This window comes from Rissa tridactyla, chromosome 11, assembly GCF_028500815.1.
Source record: "Rissa tridactyla isolate bRisTri1 chromosome 11, bRisTri1.patW.cur.20221130, whole genome shotgun sequence".
Taxonomy (NCBI): domain Eukaryota; kingdom Metazoa; phylum Chordata; class Aves; order Charadriiformes; family Laridae; genus Rissa; species Rissa tridactyla.
Window position 1 is genome coordinate 13,122,004 of NC_071476.1, and position 24,454 is coordinate 13,146,457.

General features: G+C 38.3%; 1 protein-coding gene across 1 annotated transcript; it reads left to right on the forward strand.

Moving 5' to 3' along the window:
• Positions 1-758: 758 nt before the first annotated feature.
• ADRA1B (adrenoceptor alpha 1B) lies at positions 759-21,723 on the forward strand. Its single transcript, XM_054217634.1, has 2 exons — positions 759-2,377; positions 16,758-21,723. Exons 1-2 carry the CDS (start codon positions 1,405-1,407, stop codon positions 17,318-17,320), a joined length of 1,536 nt encoding a protein of 511 aa, XP_054073609.1. The 5' UTR covers positions 759-1,404; the 3' UTR covers positions 17,321-21,723.
• The last annotated feature ends 2,731 nt before the right edge of the window (positions 21,724-24,454 follow it).

Sequence of the window (24,454 nt, forward strand, 5' to 3'; positions counted from 1 at the left end):
TTTTGGCAGTTATATGTTCAGCTAATCTTTCACTTTTTGTTTTTAATGGCACCGAGCTGTAAAGATCTGCGATTTCTCCCCACCTGGTGACCCAAAGCTACAGAAAATGAAGAAACCAAGAAACCACTGTTTTTAACATTAAAACCTATTAAATAAAAAATAAATCCGGATACTGTAGGTCTTCCCAGAGCTACAATGAGTTAACAACAGTCTCAGTGATCTCACAGCCCTTAGCAAAGATACAGGAAGATACTTCAGCATAGAGTGCCTTGAAAAGACTACTAAATACTTTTCACTGCCTTCACTTTGGCTGTGGGTAAGGGTGCTCAGTTCTGTTCAAGGCTGGGATTCACAATGCATCTATGCTTAGAAAAGGTATCTAGGTAGAAGAGAGGAAATGAAGCCATAGACATGCCTGGTACACAGGAGTACAGAACAAATATAAAGATCTTAATAGTGATTTTAATTTTTATAATCTGTTACTTTTTCTTTATTAACAGAAAGTTTACAATTACAAACAAACTACTCCGTGTATGTTTTTATGCCATCATTAAATACTGAATCTACGGATTACGGGGTTTTTGGAACCTACCTATTTGTCCTTAGAAGGTGGGAGATGATTGGTTCTCTAAAACGGCATGTGATTCACTTTGATTACAAAATAAACTCAAATACATTTTCTTGTTGAGTGAAAGGCAAAGGGCACTAGATCATTTTGTACTGAAATTGCTTTTTTCACCACATCCCACTGAGTATATTTTTCTCAGATAATGAAGCTGTTTTTTTAAAGGTTTCCAATCCAGATTTATGTGGCAAATGCTTTAATTAAGATTGATATATTCCATTTGTTTAGCTTTCACACTTTGATATGGAAGTTTTAACTTGAACTGCATTGCCCTCTAGCGCTGTGACGGGGCCGGGCGCGGTGATGTCACTAGCACAGGCAGTGTGAGCACAGCCAGCCAGTTCATGCAGAGCTGCCTAAATGCTGACAAACCCTTCGTGGAGACGCATGTCAGAGCAGCAAGACAGGGGCATCCTTCCAACAGAACTACAAATGCACAAGGGAAATCATTAAACCTGTCTTTTATTCCAGGGACGTCATGATGGAAACAGCTACTTTCGAGCTCCAGCCAAGACTTCTGCCTGATAATTTCTGTTTAAACGAGTTCGTATGAGAAATTAAGCAAGTTTGAAGAGCCAATTATTTCTGACAGGCTTCAGAGGACTTCACGCTGTGCAAGTTTTACATGCTCATAGCTGACAGCTTGCTGGGGAGATGAGTTCTCAATCTAAAACTGGCCGGGGCTTTGCAACAACTTCTTGGGTAGAGAGATAACTTTCAACTGAACTCAAACCATCTGCGTGTTGTGCAAGGGATCCAACCGTAACTTGCTATGGAGGATGATTTTTAAGATGAATACCTACCTTGGCGATAAATCCAATTCATCAATACCTGGATATTTGAAAGTGTCTGCGCTAAATAATGGCAATCTTTCTGCAAACAACTCCAATGAGACAGCAAGCAATCTGGATTCACCTGCCTTGGATATCAGTAGGGCAATAATTGTGGGGCTTATCCTAGGTGCCTTTATACTCTTTGCTATTATAGGTAATATCTTGGTAATTCTCTCTGTTGCTTGCAATAGACATTTAAGAATCCCTACAAACTATTTCATAATTAACCTTGCAATAGCAGATTTGTTGCTGAGTTTTACTGTCCTTCCATTCTCTGCTACACTGGAAATCCTTGGCTACTGGGTTTTGGGGAGGATATTTTGCGATATCTGGGCAGCAGTTGATGTGCTATGCTGTACAGCTTCTATTTTAAGTCTATGTGCAATTTCTATAGATAGATATATAGGGGTACGTTATTCTCTCCAGTATCCAACTTTGGTAACAAGAAGAAGGGCAATTTTAGCTCTCCTAGGTGTCTGGGTCCTTTCCATGGTGATTTCTATTGGCCCTCTTTTGGGCTGGAAAGAACCAGCACCCAAGGACGACAAAGAGTGCCGTATCACTGAAGAACCATTCTATGCTTTGTTTTCTTCCTTGGGGTCATTTTACATTCCTTTAATCGTCATCCTTGTCATGTACTGTCGGGTCTACATAGTGGCAAAAAGGACTACTAAAAACCTGGAAGCTGGGGTTATGAAAGAAATGTCCAACTCCAAGGAGCTGACTTTACGGATTCATTACAGGAACATTCATGAGGACGCATTAAACAGTACCAAATCCAAGGGTCACAATCCCAGGAACTCCTTAGCTTTCAAACTTTTTAAATTCTCTAGAGAAAAGAAGGCGGCCAAGACGTTGGGAATTGTGGTTGGCATGTTTATCTTGTGCTGGCTACCTTTCTTCATTGTCCTGCCATTAGGTAAGTTGGTAACTGAGGGATTGCCATGGGAAGGGGATGAAGAGGGTCAGTTGTTTACTATAAAAATACCATAGAAAAAAATCAGATTAATGATAAGTAGATATCATTTTGAGAAATGCAGTGAATGGATGAAAGGAAGGGAAGTGAAAGTAGTTTACTTCTGATCTTGACTTTTTCAAAGTGTGCAGCCTGCAGAAAGTCTACTCATCAGGTAGTCCTCAGACAAAATCTTCAGAGTTTATATATTAAATCCCCCTTTATGGTCTTTGTTTGAATTGAATTATATTTCAGAAACATTTTTATAGGATGCTTTAACAAAAATCCTAGATACAAACACAAAAAGAATTTCAGCACTGAAATGTTCTTCTTTTAGTTTACTGTTAAATGTTCAGACTATAATACAATAGGTCTTCTGGCATTATTAGCTATCTTAAATGGAAATGAACCTGATCTAATGATAAGGTGCAAAACTCCCCTGAGCTTTGGAAAGCTGAAAAAGTTCCAGTTTTTAATTCAAACATCACTGATCAAATCCCAAAAGCAAACACATGAAGATCTCTGATCCCCACAGAAAGGTTCTCATTGATTTCAATAGGTCTCTTCAGGCATTTCTGGAGTTTGCCGTGTAAGCTTTTGGTACTTTGTTCACTTGCAATTTTAAAATATTATTGAAGTATTTGATGTAGCTCTTTGTTTGCTTTTTTGATTTGCTCTGTGTTCCCAAGTCCTTGTGAAATTTGCTTGTATTGTCTTTAATACTAGCACTAACTCTGAAGTGGAATATCTCAAGACATTGAATTACTAAGCTCTCAAAAATATCTGTCCAAATTCTCTGAGACACAGACAATCTGGCAGCCTAAATATGGAAAGAGTTGGAAAAAGAAAAGGGAAAAAAAGCCTTTATTAATGTTCTGTATTCATGTTTACTTAGTTACCCTAACAAAACATTTCTAATTGAGTGGTAAGCGAATATTTTGAGAGACTTGTAGAAAACTAGACTGAGTTCAGCAACTTAGTCTTAGTGAAATGTTATAAAATTGCAATTTCAGTGAATGTGTAATATCATTTAGACTAGAATCTTTACTGCAAGACAATTACTTAAGCTATTGCAAGGCAATTTTATAATCTCTAGCTTATTGTATCACAAACTTAAAAATTTTTACGATTCAGTATCTGCATAAAGCTAATGTTAAGGATGTGAAAAATTCCAAACAGAAGGAAATTTGTGAGCTAAGTTCTCTTTGGCTACTGAAATTTAAGTCCTTGTGCTGGCTCTTAAAGAAAGTTTATAACATAGAGCCAGTTTCCAACTACTGCAAAAATATATAGCTGTGGATAGAAATAGATTTTCACCATACGGTACCAGTAGTAGTACTAGATATGTAGCTAGTAGGTCACGATACCCTGATAAAGTAGATTCTCTCCTCGATTTCGAATTATTGAAGGAACTTTGGAGAAAAAAAGCAAATGTGAATGCAGTAGAGTTTATCCTTAGCTAGCAGAAGCCAGTACAGCTACTGACACTGTTCAACGAACACAGATGCAGACCAATCTGTGAAAAACATTGTGGTCACTGGGCAGAAGCAATGTAAGAAACAAGTTTTTTGAAAGAGTGTCAGTTTTCCCTTTGAGAAGTTATTTCAAAACCCCTGGTCTTTCCTGGGAGGTTTAAACACCTGAGTGGAGAATTTATTGTTTGTCATGATTTTGTGTCTCATATGAATTCTGTCCAAGGCATCAGTGAGGTGACAGGCTGAGAGCCTCCACCACAGCACGCTGTGTGCTGGCAGAGGTGCTGGGTGGGCTGAAGGACTAAACCCACTTCTGTGGGCTCTGACCCAACACAGACTGAGTGCCTGTAACCCCCAACATACTTCAGCGCTGTGAGCACTTGGTGCCCCACAGAGCTGAGGTTCAGAAACCGTTGCTATTGTGTCAGTTGTAAGAGTGAAAAAATCAGCATCTTGGCATTGCAGTATAGACTGCTGGCTCTCCTGTCCTCTAGAAATCCTTTCTGGGGCCCAGGACTTAACTGACAGCCTTCAGTCTAAGGAAGGGGGAAAAAAAGGAATACATGGTAACCAATATAGTATCCAAATGCATTTAAATAGTAGTTACTTTCCCTTTGTTTTGCTGACTAGGAATTGGGCTGGTTTTGTTCCGTTTCTCTGATCTCTTTTTTTTAATTTATCCAGCACACTCCAGAAACTTGTGCTTTTCATCTCTGTGTATCAGTGCAAAGTTAATTAATGATGCTAGGCATAACTAAAAACATTGCTCACTACAACAGGTGGGGAAAAGACCTTTTCCTGACTGGCATAATGCAGCCATTCTTAACTGGAGAAGAGAGTAGAGCAGTGAAGAAAGACTCCTTAAGGAGCTTGCTGTGTGCTGCATTCTTTATACCAGAAATCTTTTGCTTTGTGTCTTGAAGTCAGAAAATTAAATGAAATGCTATTATGAACCCTTACAAAAAGCACACAGTGGTATGAATCAACTTCAGTGATAGGCAAACTGTAAAATCCAAAAGGTACTGATGATTTACAAAACTATCCATAGGTGCCCTGGGCTGCTTAGTCACAACCCACTCGCTCACCAGTGCAGGACTGCAGACTATCATACCTTTTCGGCTACTTAGTCCAGACTAGATATTTACCTTCACTATACTGGAATGACAGGCTTCTTACTTAGCCTGTATTTTTCACACCTCGTATTTGCACCCTTAACCCAAATCATACCCTCACATCCGCATCTTTACAATTTATTTTTTTTTGCTCTGTGTTCAATCAGTAATGCCATGACTCTGCAGAGTGGCGTTAGCAGAGCAGCTCTGAATCTCTGAGGATCCAACCACAAAACATTTGACAAGTCGGTAAACGTTATTTATGCAACAGCCCAAAACCACATCTTAACAAATCTGCTTATATGTAGATGAGTTTCCTTCATATTAAAAGTGTTCTCAGCTCTTCTACTAGTTTCTCAGCCAAAATTATAATTCTTCCACTCTGGCATTCCAATATATTCTGCAGCTACCCATTTTTATATTCCTGACAAAGGACTATTCCATCAGGTGTCAGACATATACTGGGAACTAATGCGTTGCTGAAAGCAGGGATATTGCTTAAATAAATATTCCATGACAAAGGAAAAGAAATAGTATTAACACTTACAGGGTGTTTTTCAAGCAAGAATCAAAAGGTGTTGCAAGGAAAACTCTCTGACAGAGCTCTGTATAGAGCTACAGAGAGGAATTACAACACTGACACTATGATGTACTGAGCATCATGAAATGTTCAGTGCAAAGAATGACCCACAATCTCTTTTTGTAGGACTAAACCATGCTGCCGTTAGTATTAAGCACCTGATGATGCAGCAAAACTGGTATCAAAGAGAATCATGTGAGAAATTTGTTTTTATTCCAGTAGCTACTAGATATTCTTTCCAGATAGCAATAGAGCTATAGAATATCCTTTTTGCGGACATTCATAAATGCTCCATGGCTTTGTAAACAGTTGTCTTGCCACTGAATATTATTTGTGGTATAACATAAAAAACAAAATGAAGACATATTTGTTTTTTGAGACAACTTCTTGTGCCATAAATTCAGTGACTCAGCTTTGAAAAGTAAGTATCTTTCTTCTTTAAAATAAATGTTTCTTTTCTTCCCCCTCATACAAAACCTTTCTTAGGCATCAGGACTATATTAAATATGCATTGCTGAAAAGTGCTGAGTAAAATAGATGATTTTTATCTAAAGACTAGAAATAAGGTAACACTCATTAAAATTCACTCCTTTAAACAAAGGAAAAACCAATTTTATGCCAATGCTCTTATTAAAAAAATTAATCCAAAATGAAGGATCATATGTTTCCCTCTGCCTACTATGTAAAAGTTTTGCCTCGTTCCTGTTAATTAGGGTATCAGAGTGGCTTGCCAATTTTCTCCCAGACACACACACCCCCTCCAAAGGGAAAACTCACCACCTCCAGTACTTTAACCAAAGCATATTAACTTCTCCAGCCTATTGCTTAACTCCAGTAGATATCAGCAGAGCATTATTGACTTCCCAGTTCTGAGCCTAACTCTCCCTGCTCCCACAAAACCTGTGATCTTATCCACTGCAGTCAGAAACAAAATTCTTCTAACTTAACTGGCAGCAGGATAAGGTCCCAAGTGCCTCATAATGAAGATACAACTATTTTGACTATCCTTATATATTAAGCTTTTGAAACCTCTCTATAAAATAATTTAAAAAAAAACATAAAAATATTCTGCATGCTACAGGTCAGCCAATACAAAATTATTCTTAAAATAAAATGTTATTCAAGTACAGTATGTAGATTTATGTTACATCAGGCCAACCTCTGCATCTCTGCACCAAGAATACCAAATTAAGCCACTTAGTTTCCCATGGGAAACACTTCAAGGCATTAGGTCCAGTGCTGTCAATGCTACTGGGTTCTGCTTTCTGCAAGGCTTTAGGCCTGGTTTGTCTTTCATCTCATTTGTGCCTTGCTCACTCTTCCCCTCTCTAACTAGCCTAGCTGTCTAGATTTGATGCCCTCAAGTTAATAGTTATACAGAATTTGGACTAAGTAATGATATATGTGGCAATCTGACCCTCTGCCCACTTGCAGGTCAATCTTTGGTACAATGTTCAATTGTACAGGTGATAGCAGGAACCTGCTCCTCCTATTTTCTAGCCAATTCCTGTAAAACTAAACATCATAACGGCATTTCTTCACCAGTACAGCATGTTTTGCCAGACGTGGAGGACTACATTATTTCAAGATGATTCATTTTACTACTAAAATATCCTTCCTTAAGCCCTGGTTTAAGCCTTTTGGTTTGCAAAGAATGCAAATTATCACTTATTTACAGACATATATTTTTTAGAACAAAGTTTTTTGTTATCAAAGCAGATGAAACTTCACAAATTCTGGGGTACTTCCTATGTAGGTTTTTGATTTGTAGGTTGGAGGAACAAAGGGAAATCTTAAAGTGTACAGTCTTACAAAAACAAATATGTAAAGCAATACAGAGAAAATACAAAGAAATCAACTCATGTTAACTATTCAGCCTCAGGGATGGCAGCAACTCCTATGCTGGGTGATCAGAAAGCTCCAAGAAAAAAATAATTCAGGACTGAGCCACTGGGCAGCAACAGAAAACCTCAAAACTATTGAAATCAAAAATAGGAAAAAAGCGATAATTTCAGAGGAAACACTGCTTTCAGCATCCAGCATCCAGCGAGACAGGGGACACAAGGTCCTTATGCCAATGGCAGATGCAAACACATGTGATATTGCTCAGGTTGGCAGTCATGATGGAAGCACTAAGTAAAGTTATAGATTGTACAGTCCTAAAGCATTGAGGCCACACCTCAGGATCTCAGCTGCATGTTCTTTAGTATATCTATCTGTGAAATACAGATATGAACAAAAAATGATGAGGTTTTTAGTATGTTTACACTAAAGTCCTCCTCTTTGCAAAATTTTGAGCTACTTTGATGGGCTTTCAAGTGATACCTAGAAACTGCAAAGCAATAACCATCAGACTCTAAGTAATAAAAGAGAAAAAATATAATACAAGTTCATACAATAACTTTGTAGATGTGTTATTCAATTCCATGCTAGAGTCCTATTATTTACTTACAAGGTCCAAGACAGATTGCCTTACTTATGTCAGAAGCAAGAAGGGGAGAAAAAGACATCAAAGCATGTCCAGTAATTGAAGATATTTAAGTATAATAAATGAAATGTCTTTTCTGTGCTCCCTTAATCAGCTAATCCTTTGCAAAACAAGCATAAACTTGGCCCATATTCTTTTTAGTTAGAAAACCGCAAAAGTCTGTATCTCTTTTGAACAAATAATAGTAACAATAATATCATGTTTCTGTCCCTATCTACTGTCAGTTTTAGACTACCAAACAAGATTCTTACTAAAATTGATCTTGATTTTATCATATTTATGTGAGGGCAACACAATTTAAACACAAGTGAATTCTCTCCATGATGTAAGTCATCACAGCTATTCTGGACTGAGAGGTGGTAGACTAGTATATACAAGGATATGTGGGATTTGTGTCAAAAATCTAAGTGCTTGATGGAATTTTTCCATATCTCATATATCTTCCATCTCTTGTCTCTCCATATTTTGTTATTTAAGATATACTCAGAATTTTGCTAATATGACAACTGTGGGTGAGGCATGAAAAACTGAAATCCTGTTTCTTTTTTTTTATTGTTCTTTTTTAAACTACAGCTTTCCCCTTTCTTTTTCTTTCTGGGCTGGGCAAATAAAGCTCCTATGTGTCTTTTCTATTGCTCTTCTAAACACCAACTTGCAAATGGTCTGTTGTACCATAAGTTTTTAAAAATAATTTTCATCTCTCAGTGCTTTAGGCATCAACACTATCTTTTGCATAACGCCGTAGGAAGGACAGTCACGGACTGCAGACCAGAGCAGAATCTCTGGAAATCATGGATTATCTCTTAACTTCTGCCTGTCAATCAGAGACAATCTTACCATGCCACAAATACCAATGTTAGTAGCTCTCCGGTTAAATATGTAGGCGCTGTCCCTTTAAAAATGTAAATGTACCGACTCTGCTTTGCAATCGCTTATAATATAAGAAGCGTAGCAAGTCTGGGTTTTAGTGAAAAGAGCTGATCCCTATCTGTACTACAATTTCCATCAGCAAAGCTTCAAAGGAGGTAAAGTCCTGGTTTTATTTTGGCCATTCTAGATAAATCTATATTTTTTGAGTCTTTAAAAGGCTCTCAAATTTGAGCCATTGTGAATGAAGTTGATGCAGGTCTCACAGAAGTGATTTGTTGATCTGAAATATGAGGCACCCTTTATCAGAGACAGACAGTGTGGATGATAAGAAATTGTGAATTTTAATTAAGATAAAAAACCCAGAAACAATAACCTTTCTCCGACTATGAGACAGTAAGGAAAATGTTTTTCTTGGGTTTCGCTCTTACTCATGAACATATACATAAGGGATCTTTATGGTCAGATTCTGCATTTGTGTATGTCTGCTACTTTCATTTGCCTGCTTAAGAACTTGTCTACACAGGATCAGGCCTTAGATTGGTAGGAGTTACTGAGCTTAGTTAATATCAATAATGTATTGGTTTGCAGACGTTTATTAACAGACATCCCTTTTTGGATGGGGTGGAGGAATGAGTATAAACCACTTTTTCCCTATTAGGACAGTTAGGGGAGATTTCTCTGTGTGACTTCCTTGCCTCAACTGGAAAACAGGGAAATGAAAGACTCAGGGGCTGAGGACTGGTTGAATGATCCAACCCTTCATCACCCCTTCATCAAAACTTCATCACCCCTCACAAGCGTTTGCTCACTGTAGGGACAGAAGGCTCCGGCAAAGAGAATCCCGCAACTGCTATAGGTAGTCTGTTCAGGACTTTTCTTAATAGCTGGCCTAAATCCTTGGACATATATGTAACATACCTATTAATACAATGAAGAATGAGAACTGCTGTACTTGCAATTGCATCATATTTGTATTTGTATTTCTCTCACATTATCTTCTGCAATATCATTATCTAGTCAATTATTCCTAATTTGGTATTTCTCCTTCCTCAACAGCAAAGTGCTCTCCCCTAACACACACACAAGTTACCAACAAACACAGAAGCGCAGCTCTGCACCATGTTGGTGACTGCGGGGTTACTGTGGATTCCCACGGTGTCCCCCAGCATGGCAGCCCAGGCACTGCTGGGATATGCAGCCCAAGGCATCCTACAGAGACACCAACATGCTCAAAAACCACAACTAAATGCTAGCCATCATTACTTGTTTGTAGAAGTTGTAATTTAACCATCTTTCCTTTCATTTTCTTTATTGAATTTTATTCTGTTGATTTTGGATGCTTTTCCTATTTCTTAAGATCTTTTTTCACTGTTATCCTAACCCTCTTCTCCAGAAGGCCCGCAGTCCCTCACGGCTTGATCAACTCTTAATTTTATAACCATACTCCCTATTTCATCCTCTACTGTTTGTAAACTGTGGGGTTTTTTCCTATATTAAATAAGTCCAGGGGAATGTAAACAAACAATGAATGCTGGAAGGAAAGAAATCAGGAGCTTTAGAAATCCAATTAGCTTTAAAACCTTGGCATGCTGACTTGGCTAAGCATGTGGTAAAAAGGACCACAGAAAGCTTAAATGAAAGGCAAACACATCCTTTCCCCATTCTTTAAAATCATATTCGTAACAACTCTGGTCAGAGGCAGCTTATTACTTTTACAGGGAGAATTTTACTACCTACCCACATGTAGCACTTGAGCTTTCCCTGTTCATTAAGAAGCAGCAGTAACTCAGCCATTGGCAGCTACCAGCAGTTACAGCTGCAGCAGGAATGACGGAGAGAGAGAGAGTGTGTGTGTGTGTTTGTGTTTCTCCTCTGCAGAGGGCTACGTCAAAACCTGCTTCAGTGCACGGTTTTCCTTAATTAAGAGTATTGGGATTAAGCCAGTCCAGAAAATTTTCCTGCTGTTCACCCTGCTATTTTAAGGACTCTTCCAAAGTCCACTGAAGTCCTCATGAACTTTTACACAGGCTTTCAAAGACTCCCACTGACTCCAGTGGACTCTGAATTTTAATGTCTCAGTGATGTTCTGGCCAGATATTCTGCAGAATATGTGAAGACAATTAATATGGCAAATTGTTTTCCACAATGTTCCCTAATTTCATTGAGGGTGCTTTACTTACTTTCTGTGTAATAAAGCATTCATTATAAAGATCCAGACAGACCCTAAAAGAAATTAGCTTTTACTAAATAAAATACTTCTTAATTCCTTTTTATGATATTTGCTGTTGCTCAGTGTATTTCCAAGTTGAATAGCTCTATCAAGTCTGGTGAGCACAGCTGGTTAAACTAATGGTTTAACCAGCTAACAACCAAAACCGATCAAGCTGATTGAGTTTTTGAAATATTTCCTGTTCTCCATTTGTGCTGGACACAGACTTTGCAAAAACTTCATTGGTGTCAATGGTGCAATCAGAGGTAAAACTGTGGTGCTGTGTTTAATAAATCACAGGGTGTAGTGCAGAAAAATAAAAGAAAATAGAAAACATACACTCACTTAGAGTGAAGCTGTTAAACATGAAGCATCAGGAGAGAGATCAGTTTGAGTAGGGAAGTCACTCTGGCTACCCCCATCATAAATAAATCACTGAGGAGATAATCATACACAAAATTTTCCAGCCATTTTGAAAAGCAATCTAAACCAGTACAGGGAAATATCTAATCTGTTTATCAGAGTGTGATGGGAAAGTAGCTGGAGATTAGAGAGGAAATATTAGTCTGATGTTTAGAGAGTGTGTCTAATAGGCTTAGCTTTATCATTTTATCAAGGTACCAAAAGAGCCTGCAGTTGTTTGCCCTGACAGGTTAATTATGAGGTAAAGCATGTGTGCAACTAAATAAAAGGCACTGTTGTTATTCCAAGAACAAGGTAGGGAAAAGGATAATGTTAAAAATATACAAGCTAGTCAAAATATTTTGCATATCTTTATATGGTGAAAAGCTTTGCATAACAGTCACCAAATTAAACTATATTTAGAAGTACGTGGCATGTATAGTGACATCCATCTAAACTACCTTCTGGATACTAAAGAACAGCTTTTCTTCTCTCTGTAGAAAACTCAGGCTGGGATTCCACCCACTGAGGAAGGAGGGACTGAACACAAAAACTCAGAAATTTTCCAAAGCCCTGAAGAGAATAAGTGCCCAAATAAGTATCTGTCTCAGACATTCCATTTTTCTAACAGTTAATCCTCAACCTAAATAATGGATATATTTACCAAGGGGATCTAAGACTACAGTGTCAGTGGGATTCCAGTACTGAAAATGTAAAACTCTGCTGGGGTGCCAGAACTTAAGCCGTAAAGTTTTCCGGATGAACACAATTATATTCTGCAGAGTTAATCAGAGAAAGTAGGACTAGAAGGGATCTGAAAAGGTCATTCATGGCATCCTCCAAACCAAAGGCTGGATTAGCTATACATAAATCAGTAGATATGTGTCCACTCTGTTTTTAAGAGTCTCCAGGGTTGGACTTTTTACACCCTTCTTAGGCAGTATGTTCCAGAATTTTCCTATCTTGGAAGACAGAAAGTATTTCCCATTCCATAATCTCAGTTTGTCTTGCTGCAATTCAAATCACTGTGCTTCATATATTTGACACTTTGGACATGGAAAACAATTTAATTTCCTTCTCCTTTGCAGGTACATATTTAAAGACAAATTGCCATGTCTCTCCTCAGTCCTTTTTCCTTCACCAGGATGAAAGTTGTATTACAAAACTACTACATTTCAGAGCATCTATAGCTTTGGGTGGTCGAGGATCCCTTCATTAGCCATGGTTCCCTTCATAGGTAGAGTTTTACTACAATCATGTAGTCAGCACATATAGCCTCTGCAGGGCCAGCAATTTATCTGATCACATACATCAACCAGTTTCTGTTAATCTCAGAAAATATTCTTGAATTCGACTTCTCTTGGTGGTGGCAAAGGTAGCAGGACCCACCAAACACACTACTTGAATGCGCTGTACTACCCATGGTGAGTTCTAGTGGTTAGAAGAGTCATGCCAGGTTTCATGCTTCTATTTGTGGTAAAACAAAAACTTTCTTACTGGTGAAAATAATTTAGTACATGACCTTCAGCTGATTGCTTTTACCTTCCCCCAGCTCAGATTGCCCAGTGGTAAAATCAGGAGGATGGCACGAAGTCAGGATGATTGACAGATGAGAAGTGCTATCTGAGAGCAAATGAGTCATGCTTCTGTATATGAACTTATTCTCACTGGGACTGCAGTGACCTCTTTTAATGCTAGGGCCTTCTTGGAATATCATCTACCACACGATTTTTGAAAAAAACCTAGGAATAGCAAATTATACCATAGAGAGAAATTCATCGATGAAATCCATCTCCCTTCAGAGCAGTTACATACATGTGTGTATGTGTGTGTGTACATATATATATATATAAAAGGAAGGGTAGAAGCATTCAGAAGAATTCTATCCAGTTCTAATACATCAGTCTGAAATACATGCAATCAACACACCAGTCTATAAATCAATTGCTTATTTATCAAATTAATATTCCTTGTTCAGAAAAGAATACTTCCTTGTCTTATTGCGAAAACTTAATCACTAGTTTGTGTATAATTTAAGAGTCAAGCAACACTAGCATTGTGCTGTTTGCAGAACCAGGAAAAAGTGGAGAATGAAGTAGTGTTTAATGATCAGTGTTCTCATCATTAACTCCTTGACATTTATTCCTGAATTTCTTAGTTTTAAAAATTTTCTACTACATGCTAACTACTGATCTTTATTTTTAAATCACAGGGCCACATAGCTTTCCAAACTGATCTATTTCCAGATTTTCTGTTAATGACTCAGATAGGGTCATGATGACTTTTAAATGAATGATTGGGGCTTAGTAATTTTTCTAGAATCAGGCCTGAACACAAGGTGCCTCCATGAGTCAGGGCTGCTATGAGGAAATTCTCTGCTCTTTTGTGTTACTGCCCTTTAATATTAAAGAGCTTTGAAAATATTTGCTGCAGCTGCTGAAAATGGCCTTCTGTCATTTTTTTCAAGTGGTATTTGAAAAATAGATTATCATGAAAGATAAGCATAAGTTCATTACCTTTTTTTCTTTAAGGAACACATACTTCTTGAAGCAGTTTGCAAAGATTAGCCATTTTTTAGCACTCAGATTTTTACCTTTTCCCTACTTGCTCTCTTAGTCTTTCCTGTATGTAGTTTAGTCGGTTCATGTGCGATATAGATTATACCAGCACAACTCATTTATCTGCTTTGGTTCCTAGGTTTCTTCTCTATAGCTTAGCTCACTTTATTTGTCTTTAGGGAATTTCACAAAATTTTTCAGTAAACTTCTTTATTTTTTTTATTTTATTGAAAACTATACCATGGTATTTACTCTGTCCGTATTTAACCTGCCTAAAAATATTTAAACCTGGTTATGTCGTGTAGATTTTCAATTGTTACAGAATGAGAGAAAGGCAAACCAACTGATCTGGAAAAATTCACCACTGCTCTTTCAACATTCACACATAAGAAAAAATGAGAGCTTTTTAGCCACTTCACAAGGTTTACTGGGCTTTAAGAGATAAAAATCATTTACATTCTACAGGAGTTGTAGAAATCAATTTCAGAAATTTGTCAGTATGAGCTCCAAACAGTTCTTTGTTGTACACAATCCTGCTTTGTACTTCTTTTGTAAAGTCACAAAGCTTCTCCTTTCTCTAAACTGAAGGGAAAATTAGCAATTACTATTTACAAAATGAATCCTGGAAAGGTTTGCAACTGTGCATGTGGGAGATTTTGGAACATCTTCCTCATCTTGACTGCAGTTATAAACTTAGATCAACTTTTCCTAAAGCTTTGTTAGAATTCAACACCTATTTAGTGGCTTATTCCATAGAATCACATGAATTGTCGCTGAATCTTTCATCAAAGAGTATGTAAGACTCACAAGACACAGTTTTAAGTGCTTGCATTGATTTGATTTATCTGTCGGAAGTTTATCAAATACAGTGCATAGTTTCTCTGATGTTAGACGTGTTGTACTCTGTACTTTCCGCAGTATCAATCAGGACAGATGTAGGATCTCCATCAGATGGACAGAAGAGGCGTTGGTCAAACCCTGCAAATCACTAGCAGCAACAAAGCAATAAGGGACATGGGTTCAACTCACAAAAGTCTTGCACATGAAGTAAAAGTCAGTAAAGTCCAGGAGTCATGAAAGAAATACGACGAACCTTGTAATTTAAAACCTCCATTTTAATGTTAAGGGCTAGCATGTTGCTTAACTCTGAGGCCCTAGGAAGAGCTAGTGCTAGCTGGCACCATCCTAAAGCACTGCCAGGGAACAAATCTATTAATCTATTATTCTGGATTCACAGGATCTTTCCTGACTCCTATTGCTCAAGTGAGGGGGAAGAAGAGTCTCTCCAGATAGGTGATGCCATCTCAGCATCCTAATTCCTCTTCTGAGCCAGCTCAGGGATTAGTTGACACACTCAGGAGGGCAGTGGATGTGCAAGGAATGACACATACTTACCTCCCTTTGGCTTGCTTGTGAGCTAAGGAGACTCAGACCTCTGTAGTCAGCACTAGGCCAGCATTGTCAACTAGGTAAACAGCGGTATCTGCTGTGGCATTTAAGAGCTATTTACCCAAGAAGCTAGGAAGTGCTTTTGCATAGTTTTGAGGCCCAAGCCATGGCCTCTACATTGCTATGAGATGGGAAATATGCCTAGAATCATATCCCTCCCCACTAAGGCATCCTGACAGCCATAACTGACTCAGCTGCTTTCACAGCCCAGGGAATCTGAAACCACTCCAGTGTAAAAGGTCGCGCTTCTCAGAGATGTGACATTCAGGCTTGAGTGTCACCTTCCATTTGAAACACTCTTCAGATCTAACTCCAGTTCTTGAGATAGAATTCTCTCCTGAATCCCCGCTCTTTGATTACTTGAGCCAGACACAAAGGTGTTTTCCCAGCTGGATAACTGTTGAATGCCTGTTTTGCTTTAAAAGTGTCAAACGTTCTTTTATAAAGCCCCATTTGCTAAATTTAGCTGATCAATTGCATGTTTTTAATACTAAAAGTACATTAAATGCATTTCTCAGTAGGAGTTTTTCATTTGGGCAGCCTCTTTAGGGAAATTATTTGATTGTGAACAGAAGAGGAAGTATTCATAAAATAACCTCTTTGTTCGGGTTACACCATTTTTATGAATACCTGAGATATGGGAAGTACCACAATTAACTTCAGGTTTCAAGAGGTTTGTACTATCATAATAATCTAGATAAATAGGGTGATGTTCAGGAGCTGCCAGAGAATGTATTAGAAGTTATAAGGTATGTCTGGACGCACTCCTTCCGAAAAGCGTGGGAACAGTTAGATCTTTTTCTGCAAAAATGGTATTCAAAAGCTCTTTGAAAAAGGCACAACCTTATTCCCCGTGTGCATTGTGCAGCAGCTTGGACAATGGAGGTTTGATCTTTCATTGGGATCAATAGATGTTAGTGCAACAGATGTGTACATATAAACAAAAGGACTAGTTTTTATTTTTTAATACTACATTAGTTACGTGATCCTTTAGCTTTCAGATAGTGGAAAACATTTCTTTATTAGCTTTAAAAATAATAAAAATAACATTTTATTACCAAAAGACCAAAAATTAAAGCAACATGCATTTAAGATTTTTAGTAAGCAGATTCTAACTGCTATCTGATGCGACATTTACACTTCCTAACGGCAAGCAAGCCAATTATCTCAGATATTGTCTCTGCTTGTTTCATTTGGACAGGATCTCTGTTTTCAGCTCTGAAGCCCCCTGAAACGATCTTCAAGGTGATTTTTTGGCTTGGCTACTTTAACAGCTGCTTGAATCCGATCATCTACCCTTGCTCAAGCAAAGAGTTCAAGAGGGCTTTTATACAGATCCTAAAATGTCAGTGCCACCGTCGAAAGCAGCTGGGCTGGTGGGCCTACAGCTACAGAAACTGGAATCGGTGCTCTTTTGAACATCCTAGGAAGGACTCTCTGGAAGACAGCGGGAGTTTCCTAAGTGGCAGTCAGAGGACATTATCTTCAGCATCTCCCAGCCCTGGCTACCTGAGCAAAATCACTCACCCGCATATGGAGATGTGCACGTTCCAAGAATGGAAAAACTCCAACTCTTTCCTGAGCCCCTTACAGGAAGGCAGCAGACAAAAGGACCCATACCAGTTCTTTACCTTCAATCTCTTAACAGAGCGCAATGGACACATTCCTGCTGGCAGCCAAGCTTCCAGCAGTGAGGACCATGAGACCATCTGTGACACACTGAATGGCAAAGCTGACTGTAGAGTAAACATGATTCTGGAATGAACAGATTCTGAACAGTCTGTTCTCTTTGTACACTAACCCGTTTGATGTCTAGCCCAGGTGAAGAAACGGACCTTTGCACAGTTTCTCACTATAGCCCTAGAAGGAAGTCAGTAAGGCAGTTTCATATCACAAGAGCAGCAAAGTGTAGGGGCTAACACTTAGTAGTGTAGGTTAACCAGTCAATTGCCAGAGAGGCTACTAAAGCAAGAACAGAATGCAGGGAAGGCGCTGCATAAACCCAGGGAAGTGCACATCTAATTATTTAGCTGTTGTGGAAGTGCTGTGGAACAGCCAAACACATATGTATATAGAAAGAATGTATAAATATGGGGGTGGGCAGGGGAAACATGTATGAATGTGTGTGATACCTGTGTGCTAGCTGCATGTATGGGTGCCAGAGAGTGGACGAGAGCAGTGCAGTGTTATTTGTACCTCTCCAGGGTACTAGTTGCCACTGATTTTGCCTGTAAATCCTTACTGTTGTTGTACTTCACTGTACATTAGCACTTTAGAAATGGAAAACAATGTCAAAGATTAAAGTAATTTCGCAACAATTTAAACACTTGCACCTATTACTATAGGACTGGAATTCAGCCAAGTTCCCTCATCATGATTTTGACTTCAAAAAAAAAACCACGCATAGCAGTTCAATTTGCCAATGTAACTCCTAGAATGCTCTTCAGTCTCTCTGCAGCTGCTTCCCTTCCATGATTCCCTTACCACCAACTTATGTAACTCCTCTACCCTTCACCATGTTCTTTTTTGAAAGTTTGAAAATACCAGCAATGATGAGAACTCACCATCTACATTTCAGCACATTAGTAAGTGTCCTGTAAACATACAGGCTACCAGAGGATATGATTTCTAAAAGCAACACTCATAAATCACTCCAAAATACCTCATAAACAGTGTCGTGGACACAGCACAAAAGAGCATTGACCGCTGGAAGCCCAAACCCCAGCCTTAGGGCAAATACGCTGAGCCTCTGGTTCTTTCAGCACACTTTGAAAATAGTATTGCATATTTCAAGGCTTTTACTTTGCCACATAGATAAGAAGTGAAAGGGTCAAAACAATGGAGTAGTGTAAATTTCATTGTCATTAATATTTTTCAGCTATAAAATACAGTGCTGTAACAGAATTCCTGAGAATATCTTCTAGGACATTTTAGATCATGTTTGGAAGTTATTTTCATCTCTTGCAACTAATTGTGAATCATGAAACTAATGACTGATTTTTTTACATGAAGTGATACAAATTGGTGAAAATGGTATTTACTCCTTCCTCCAACCAGGATTTTCCTTATTAGGAATTTTAAGTGACATTTTTAAGTTTGAAACAGAGAATGAACCTTAAACAGATGTACTAAAAACACTTAGGGACAACTTAACTTAACAATGCAAGGTCCCAAGGGAGAGCCATTTCCTTTTGTTTCCTTAAATGTGTATTCCCTCATTAAGTTGACAGGGATAGATGTGGCTTGTGGTCAGATGAAATATTCCCCAGCTCAGTGACCAGCATAGGAAAGTCATGTTCCAAGATCTTCCCATGGTCATTTGTTACAGTAAGAACCACATAAGTATATTTTAGGTCTTATCCTGATTGAAATTATGGCCAATCTCCTATTTTAATAATTCCAATTTGATTATGGGGAAGGCTGTAATTTCCTCTTAAAAGGACAACGCTTATAAAATTTAAAAGTATTATAAAACAGATAAAAAAACTCTTGTTGCTCAGATATTGAGGTTGCCATAAAGAATATTCTATCTAGCTGTGACATACTAGTATGAAGCTATCTTCTTTGAGCCTCTAAATGACAGAGAACTATACTTCTAACTTATTGTTATAATTTTTGGAGGGAACCTACAGTAGTTGGTCAAACCCTTTTTGGTTTTGAAAAGCTTCTTCAAAATTACTGTTAATGGGAAATAAATTTGTTTAATCTAACCACCTGACAGCACACTTCAAGCTAAATTTTGCGTCACACGACTTGTAAAGTAAATCCAAGTAATGTTATCCATTTTTGAGAATTTCTAAGTGATACTGCAAAGTTTCAGAATAAATAGCATTCCATCACTTTAAAGCCTTTAACTATGTATCTCTCAGAGACTGATCATTCTTTTAATTAGTTGCTAGTCCTAACAAAGGCTGTGTGATCTTTGATTATCATTTAAGCTCCTTAAACAATGACATAATTCTCTGATTACCTATGAAATCAGTTTATCCCATACTGAAGTGACTTATGAGCACTTATCATCTTTGTACATTTTTACATGTAATGTTACAAAAACTGCAAGGAAAGTTCCCTTACTGCTTTTTTGAAATCTATAAAAAGATAATTTCAGCCACTTTAGTATTGAAAAAACAGCTTTCTCTAAACACTGTAATTGATCAGGAGGAGAAGATATGCATTAACATCATGCTAGTCCATACCATTTAGAACATCCAGTGGATCTAACCTTATGAATCATACATCAAAATCCTCAGAGAGCCAAAAACCCCAAGACATATGTCCCATAAGCTTTAAAGAGCAGAGAAGAGAATGCATTCCACAGGCAGACAATAATATTTTTTCCATAAGAGTTATGTTACTCTTCTGTAAGTTTGAGTTGGGAAGGCTGCTGGACTCTGCAGGGGCAGCAACTCATCCACCCCTGCTTGCTGTCTCTCACAGCCAGGCACAGCATTGCTGTCCTACCTAGCATGGGAAGTGTATTTGAACCACGTGCCAAACATATGTGTCTCAAGAGCCACAGGATCTCTACCCTGTAGCGCTTCCCTTCCTCAAGCCCAAGTTCTGAAAGTATGTTAAGGGCAGCCTCCCTGGGGACATGACTAGGTTATGCTGCTTTGCCAAGAAAATAGGAAACTAAGAGGAGCTCTGCTTCAGGATTTCTGATACTAGGGAAAACAAGAACAAGAAAAAAGTTTATTCACCATGTTGAAGTTAGCAAACAAGAAGTTGGAAATAATCACAGGCAATCAAAACAAATATACTCTGCCATTTTTAAGACACACATTTACATCAGGCCCATTTTATTTAGCATATTATTAGGCCCCATCCTGAGGGATGGTATCATACAATCCCTACCATCAGACAGATGAAGGAATGACAAACCGTAGGCTCCAGCACAGCAACCAGGGATAAACGAAAGAAGAGAGAACAAGTTCAGGCAATACCTGATATATATATTCAGGTATCATTTTAACAAACTGTGTCTCATTCTTAATCATTACCCAATTAAATTTTAAGACTGGAGAGACTACAACTTGTAACTGTAACAAATATAAGATGGAAGGATTCCTAACATTTCTCCAAAATACATTTCTCTTCTCCAAGTTTTTTCCCAGGTCATGTACAGATCTTGTCATGCCATGCCAGGCTGTCCATAGCTATGCATGATATTACATGACTTCCCAAAAACAAATAGATGAATGCTCTTCTTCTAAGCTTTTTACTATTTGTCTCGTGAATTCCTATTTTTGTAGGGTCCCATAGAGCCTGTTCTTATACTAAGCAACACTGTACCAGTGGGGACCCATCCATGCAAATATGCTAACTATGTAAGACTTCAAAAGAGTCATATCACATCTGCTCATATGCTGCCAACACCACCTACCTCATCTCCAGCCACAGCTTCAATGAAGGTACAGGCAATAAAACAGATCATAAAAATGCAAAAAAACCCCATGGATCTGAAGGAGGGACCACAAACATTACAGAGGAGGAAGTCTGATATGCCACCTTAAAATACAAAACCCTTGCAAGGCCACCTGACTTCTCTACAAAAAATCTATTCTAAATGTCTTTATTTTTACCACTGGAATCTTCTACAACCTCTACCAGGCAAAGCCTGCCCAAATGAGGCCATACAAATCACTCTCTTCCCTTTGTTAGTCCTACATTTGTTGCAATGTTTTCCTTTAAAGGAAAAACTATTTGGGTCAGAGCATCATCATCAAACCTTGTGGGACAAGCCCGTATTAGCCCATTTTTTTAGTACAGCCAAAATTAATTTGACAAGCAGAACATCCACAGCCTAGTGAAATGGCAATTGGCACACAATGGTGGTCTATCAGATGCAACTATACTCCATCATGCATATTTTTCTGCATATTAACAGACCTTCTGATGACCCATTTTGTGAGCAAATGGATTTGCCTCCAAAGAGGAGTTGCTGCCATTTAGCACAGAAGGTGTTCATAAAACACTGTGAATTTCTCCAGGTTAAGCTACTGTGTGGAGCTTAATCACTAACTAGGGGCTTGTACAAAGCCATTCAGTTGAGAGGCACAGCTGTAATGGCTCTCAGAGTATTGTTACAGCCCAGCTGCACATAAATTAAACCCATTAGGCTTCAATGCACTCAGCTATCACAAGTGCTTCTTATTTTTGAAAAGAGTTATGGTAAAATCAATCCAACTGAATCAGACTGAAACTCTAGAGCATTCTACGTTCTTTACTCTTTGGAAGTGCAGTTTTCTATTATCTTTCCAAAAGTGACAAGGAGAGAAGAGGGGACATTCATATTACAAAGTGCAGTTCTGGTTTGGAAAATGTAAAAATAGCAACTTTCTACTCAACAGATGTGCTCTCTGCTCTCAGTTTCTGTGCTTGACTTTCACCTGACACAAATAAGCATAAAATTGCACAACATGGGAGTTGATAATCTGCAGCAGCTATGGTATGAAAGTATTGGTATACTAACAACTGCTTATTCCTGTTAGTGACCACAAATTAACCAACTCGTTCCCATGAGAATAAACTGAATTCTGTTTTGATACACTGAACACCACATACACTTACCTTTTTTCCAAACGATGCTCACGATGCTATGGTTTACACACACATAGGGCAGCACACGGTATTGCAGGGATGGTGCATCAGAAAAGAAACACCATTTTCATCCTGAAACAGTCAAAAGAAAATACTTCAGGATATGAAGACGCATCATGCTAGTTAAGTTACTTTAATGAAACCAAAAAATGTTTTCACCCACTACGACTTTTTTGGGTCTGGAAAGGTACTACTTACCTTCCTCACGAAGCATGTTATTTGTGTAACAGGTAAGTCATGATTCCCAAGATCAGTAAAAACACCTGAAGCAGTAACACAGTGGTCAGGGCACTAACCTCGGAAAATTCCAGCCTCTGCCTAAATGACTGGTTTTATGTTTCACCTCCAGTTTGTATAATAATCTGCACAGTGCAAGGAGCAGAGACCAGTACTCCTCCCTTTCAGATGGCTGTGCACAGCCCTGTGGCATGACACTCCCTCCCCCTTGCACAACATATCTTGAGGTCCCAGCTATACAGTGGCATGGCTTCCACAGGAAACATCCACCAAAATGTTTTCTCTAGGGTTTAAGGCAATCCCTAGAGTGAAGAGAAAACTGAACACACAAGTCCCTTCTACTGAATGACTGCTATGCCAGCTGCATTCTGTAACTGTTGGGCCTCCTCTAACTTTTTTTTTTTTAAAGAGTGAGCTTTACTCTTCCCTCCAAAAAACCATTGAAAGTGCCTACTCTCAGAACATATATCTAGACTGTGGATCCCAAGCTTTTGGAGATACCTTCCTGCAGCATACAGCAAGGTCCTTGGACAAGGCAGGGTTTCACAATGCCTTTTGTCCTCCCAGCAACATCTAGTACATGCCAGCAGGCAGCTTTCAGCTTAGGTTCTCCCAGGTAGTCTGAATTAGATCCCATTGTCAAACAAACATCTAACTCTCTCCATGTATTGCACACAATCCATAGACAACAGTATTCTGTTGTCTTTTGTTATCATCCTAAATAACCTTTATTTATTCAGGTATATTTTTTCTTTTATCAAATATTTTTCCATATAGTTGTTAAGTTTAATACTTTCTAGCAGACCTATGTATAGCATTCAGCAAATATGTTAAGTATGAAAGAAAATCTCCAAAGGCTCACAGAAGAAAGGGAAACCACTATTTTACATATAGGTGGCTCACTGGAGCCATCTGCTCAGCTGACATTACAAGCAGACAGAAATGACATATCTTCTTAAGCTTTCTTTATCCATTACTTACTATTTTAGGTTTGTATACTTATACATGCAAACAGCTCTAAACTCCCTCATTATTCTCTTGGGATGTGTAATTATTGGTTTGCCTATGAAATGGAAGAGAAATTTATCTCCGAACACATAGTAATCAAAGCATCATTAACCATGCTTTTTGTGGTAAAGTGTACAGAAATTTTTTACTCCATTCTCCTGCCTGTGTAGAGATATTTGTGCAGCCAGCTGAGAACAAGCATGACGTTTGAAAGGCATCAACAAAGTTCATATATATTGGACAGCGTGTAACATTTTCTGGGAAACAGAATGAAATCTAGATATAAAAATAGATGTGGTTTAGCCTAGTCATAGAAAATTCTGGATTCGAGAACAGAGACCTTATTCCAATATATTATGCAAAGCTGCTTTCAACTTTAATTGTAGATGAATATATAAAAAAGTTTGCAAATAACATTTTGTTCATTAACTTGCATGAATTTTTACCCTGGTATTTTAAAGAAATTAGGCTCACACAATCATTCTGTCTGTCCATCCGTCAGCTTCCTTTCCCATCCCCTTCTTATTAGCCTTCGAACCTCTTCATTTGATTTCTACCAAACTGAACAAGAAGTTAAATTAAGAAAGGTAATAAATTCTGTATTGTGGAAGTTTGTGGCTGAATAGAGGGAAGGGACCCAAATTAGTGCCTCCTCTCAGGAAAAGACCTTTACAGGTCTGTCCCTTGACCAATTTCAAAGCCTGCTGGCCACTAAGCTTGTACATGCTGACTAGCTAGTCGCCCACAGAGCCCAGAAGCAGCTAAGCCACATGCTCCTGTTTGCCCAATAAGACAGGCCAATAAGGCAGGAACAAGGCATGTGGGAGCACAACATGGAAGACAAATGAAGACAATGAAAATACCAAGTGAAAGGGAGAAGCGTTAAGAGGTAAAGGCTGCAAATCCATAAATGAGCCTTTATGCATCCTAATGGTCACAGGACAACTTGTTATACCATGTTTATCTGATTGGTTTATAACTACAATAAGGAGATAAGCAAAGCCTCCCTTTAGAGAAAAGCAAGGCTATTATGCCAATTTATGCCACTATAAC

Excerpts from the sequence above, each read along its gene's own strand:
- ADRA1B (XM_054217634.1), top strand. The coding sequence starts at position 1,405 with ATGATTTTTAAGATGAATACCTACCTTGGCGATAAATCCAATTCATCA. Across the intron at positions 2,378-16,757 it reads CTTCATTGTCCTGCCATTAG|GATCTCTGTTTTCAGCTCTG; the intron begins GTAAGTTGGTAA and ends TCATTTGGACAG.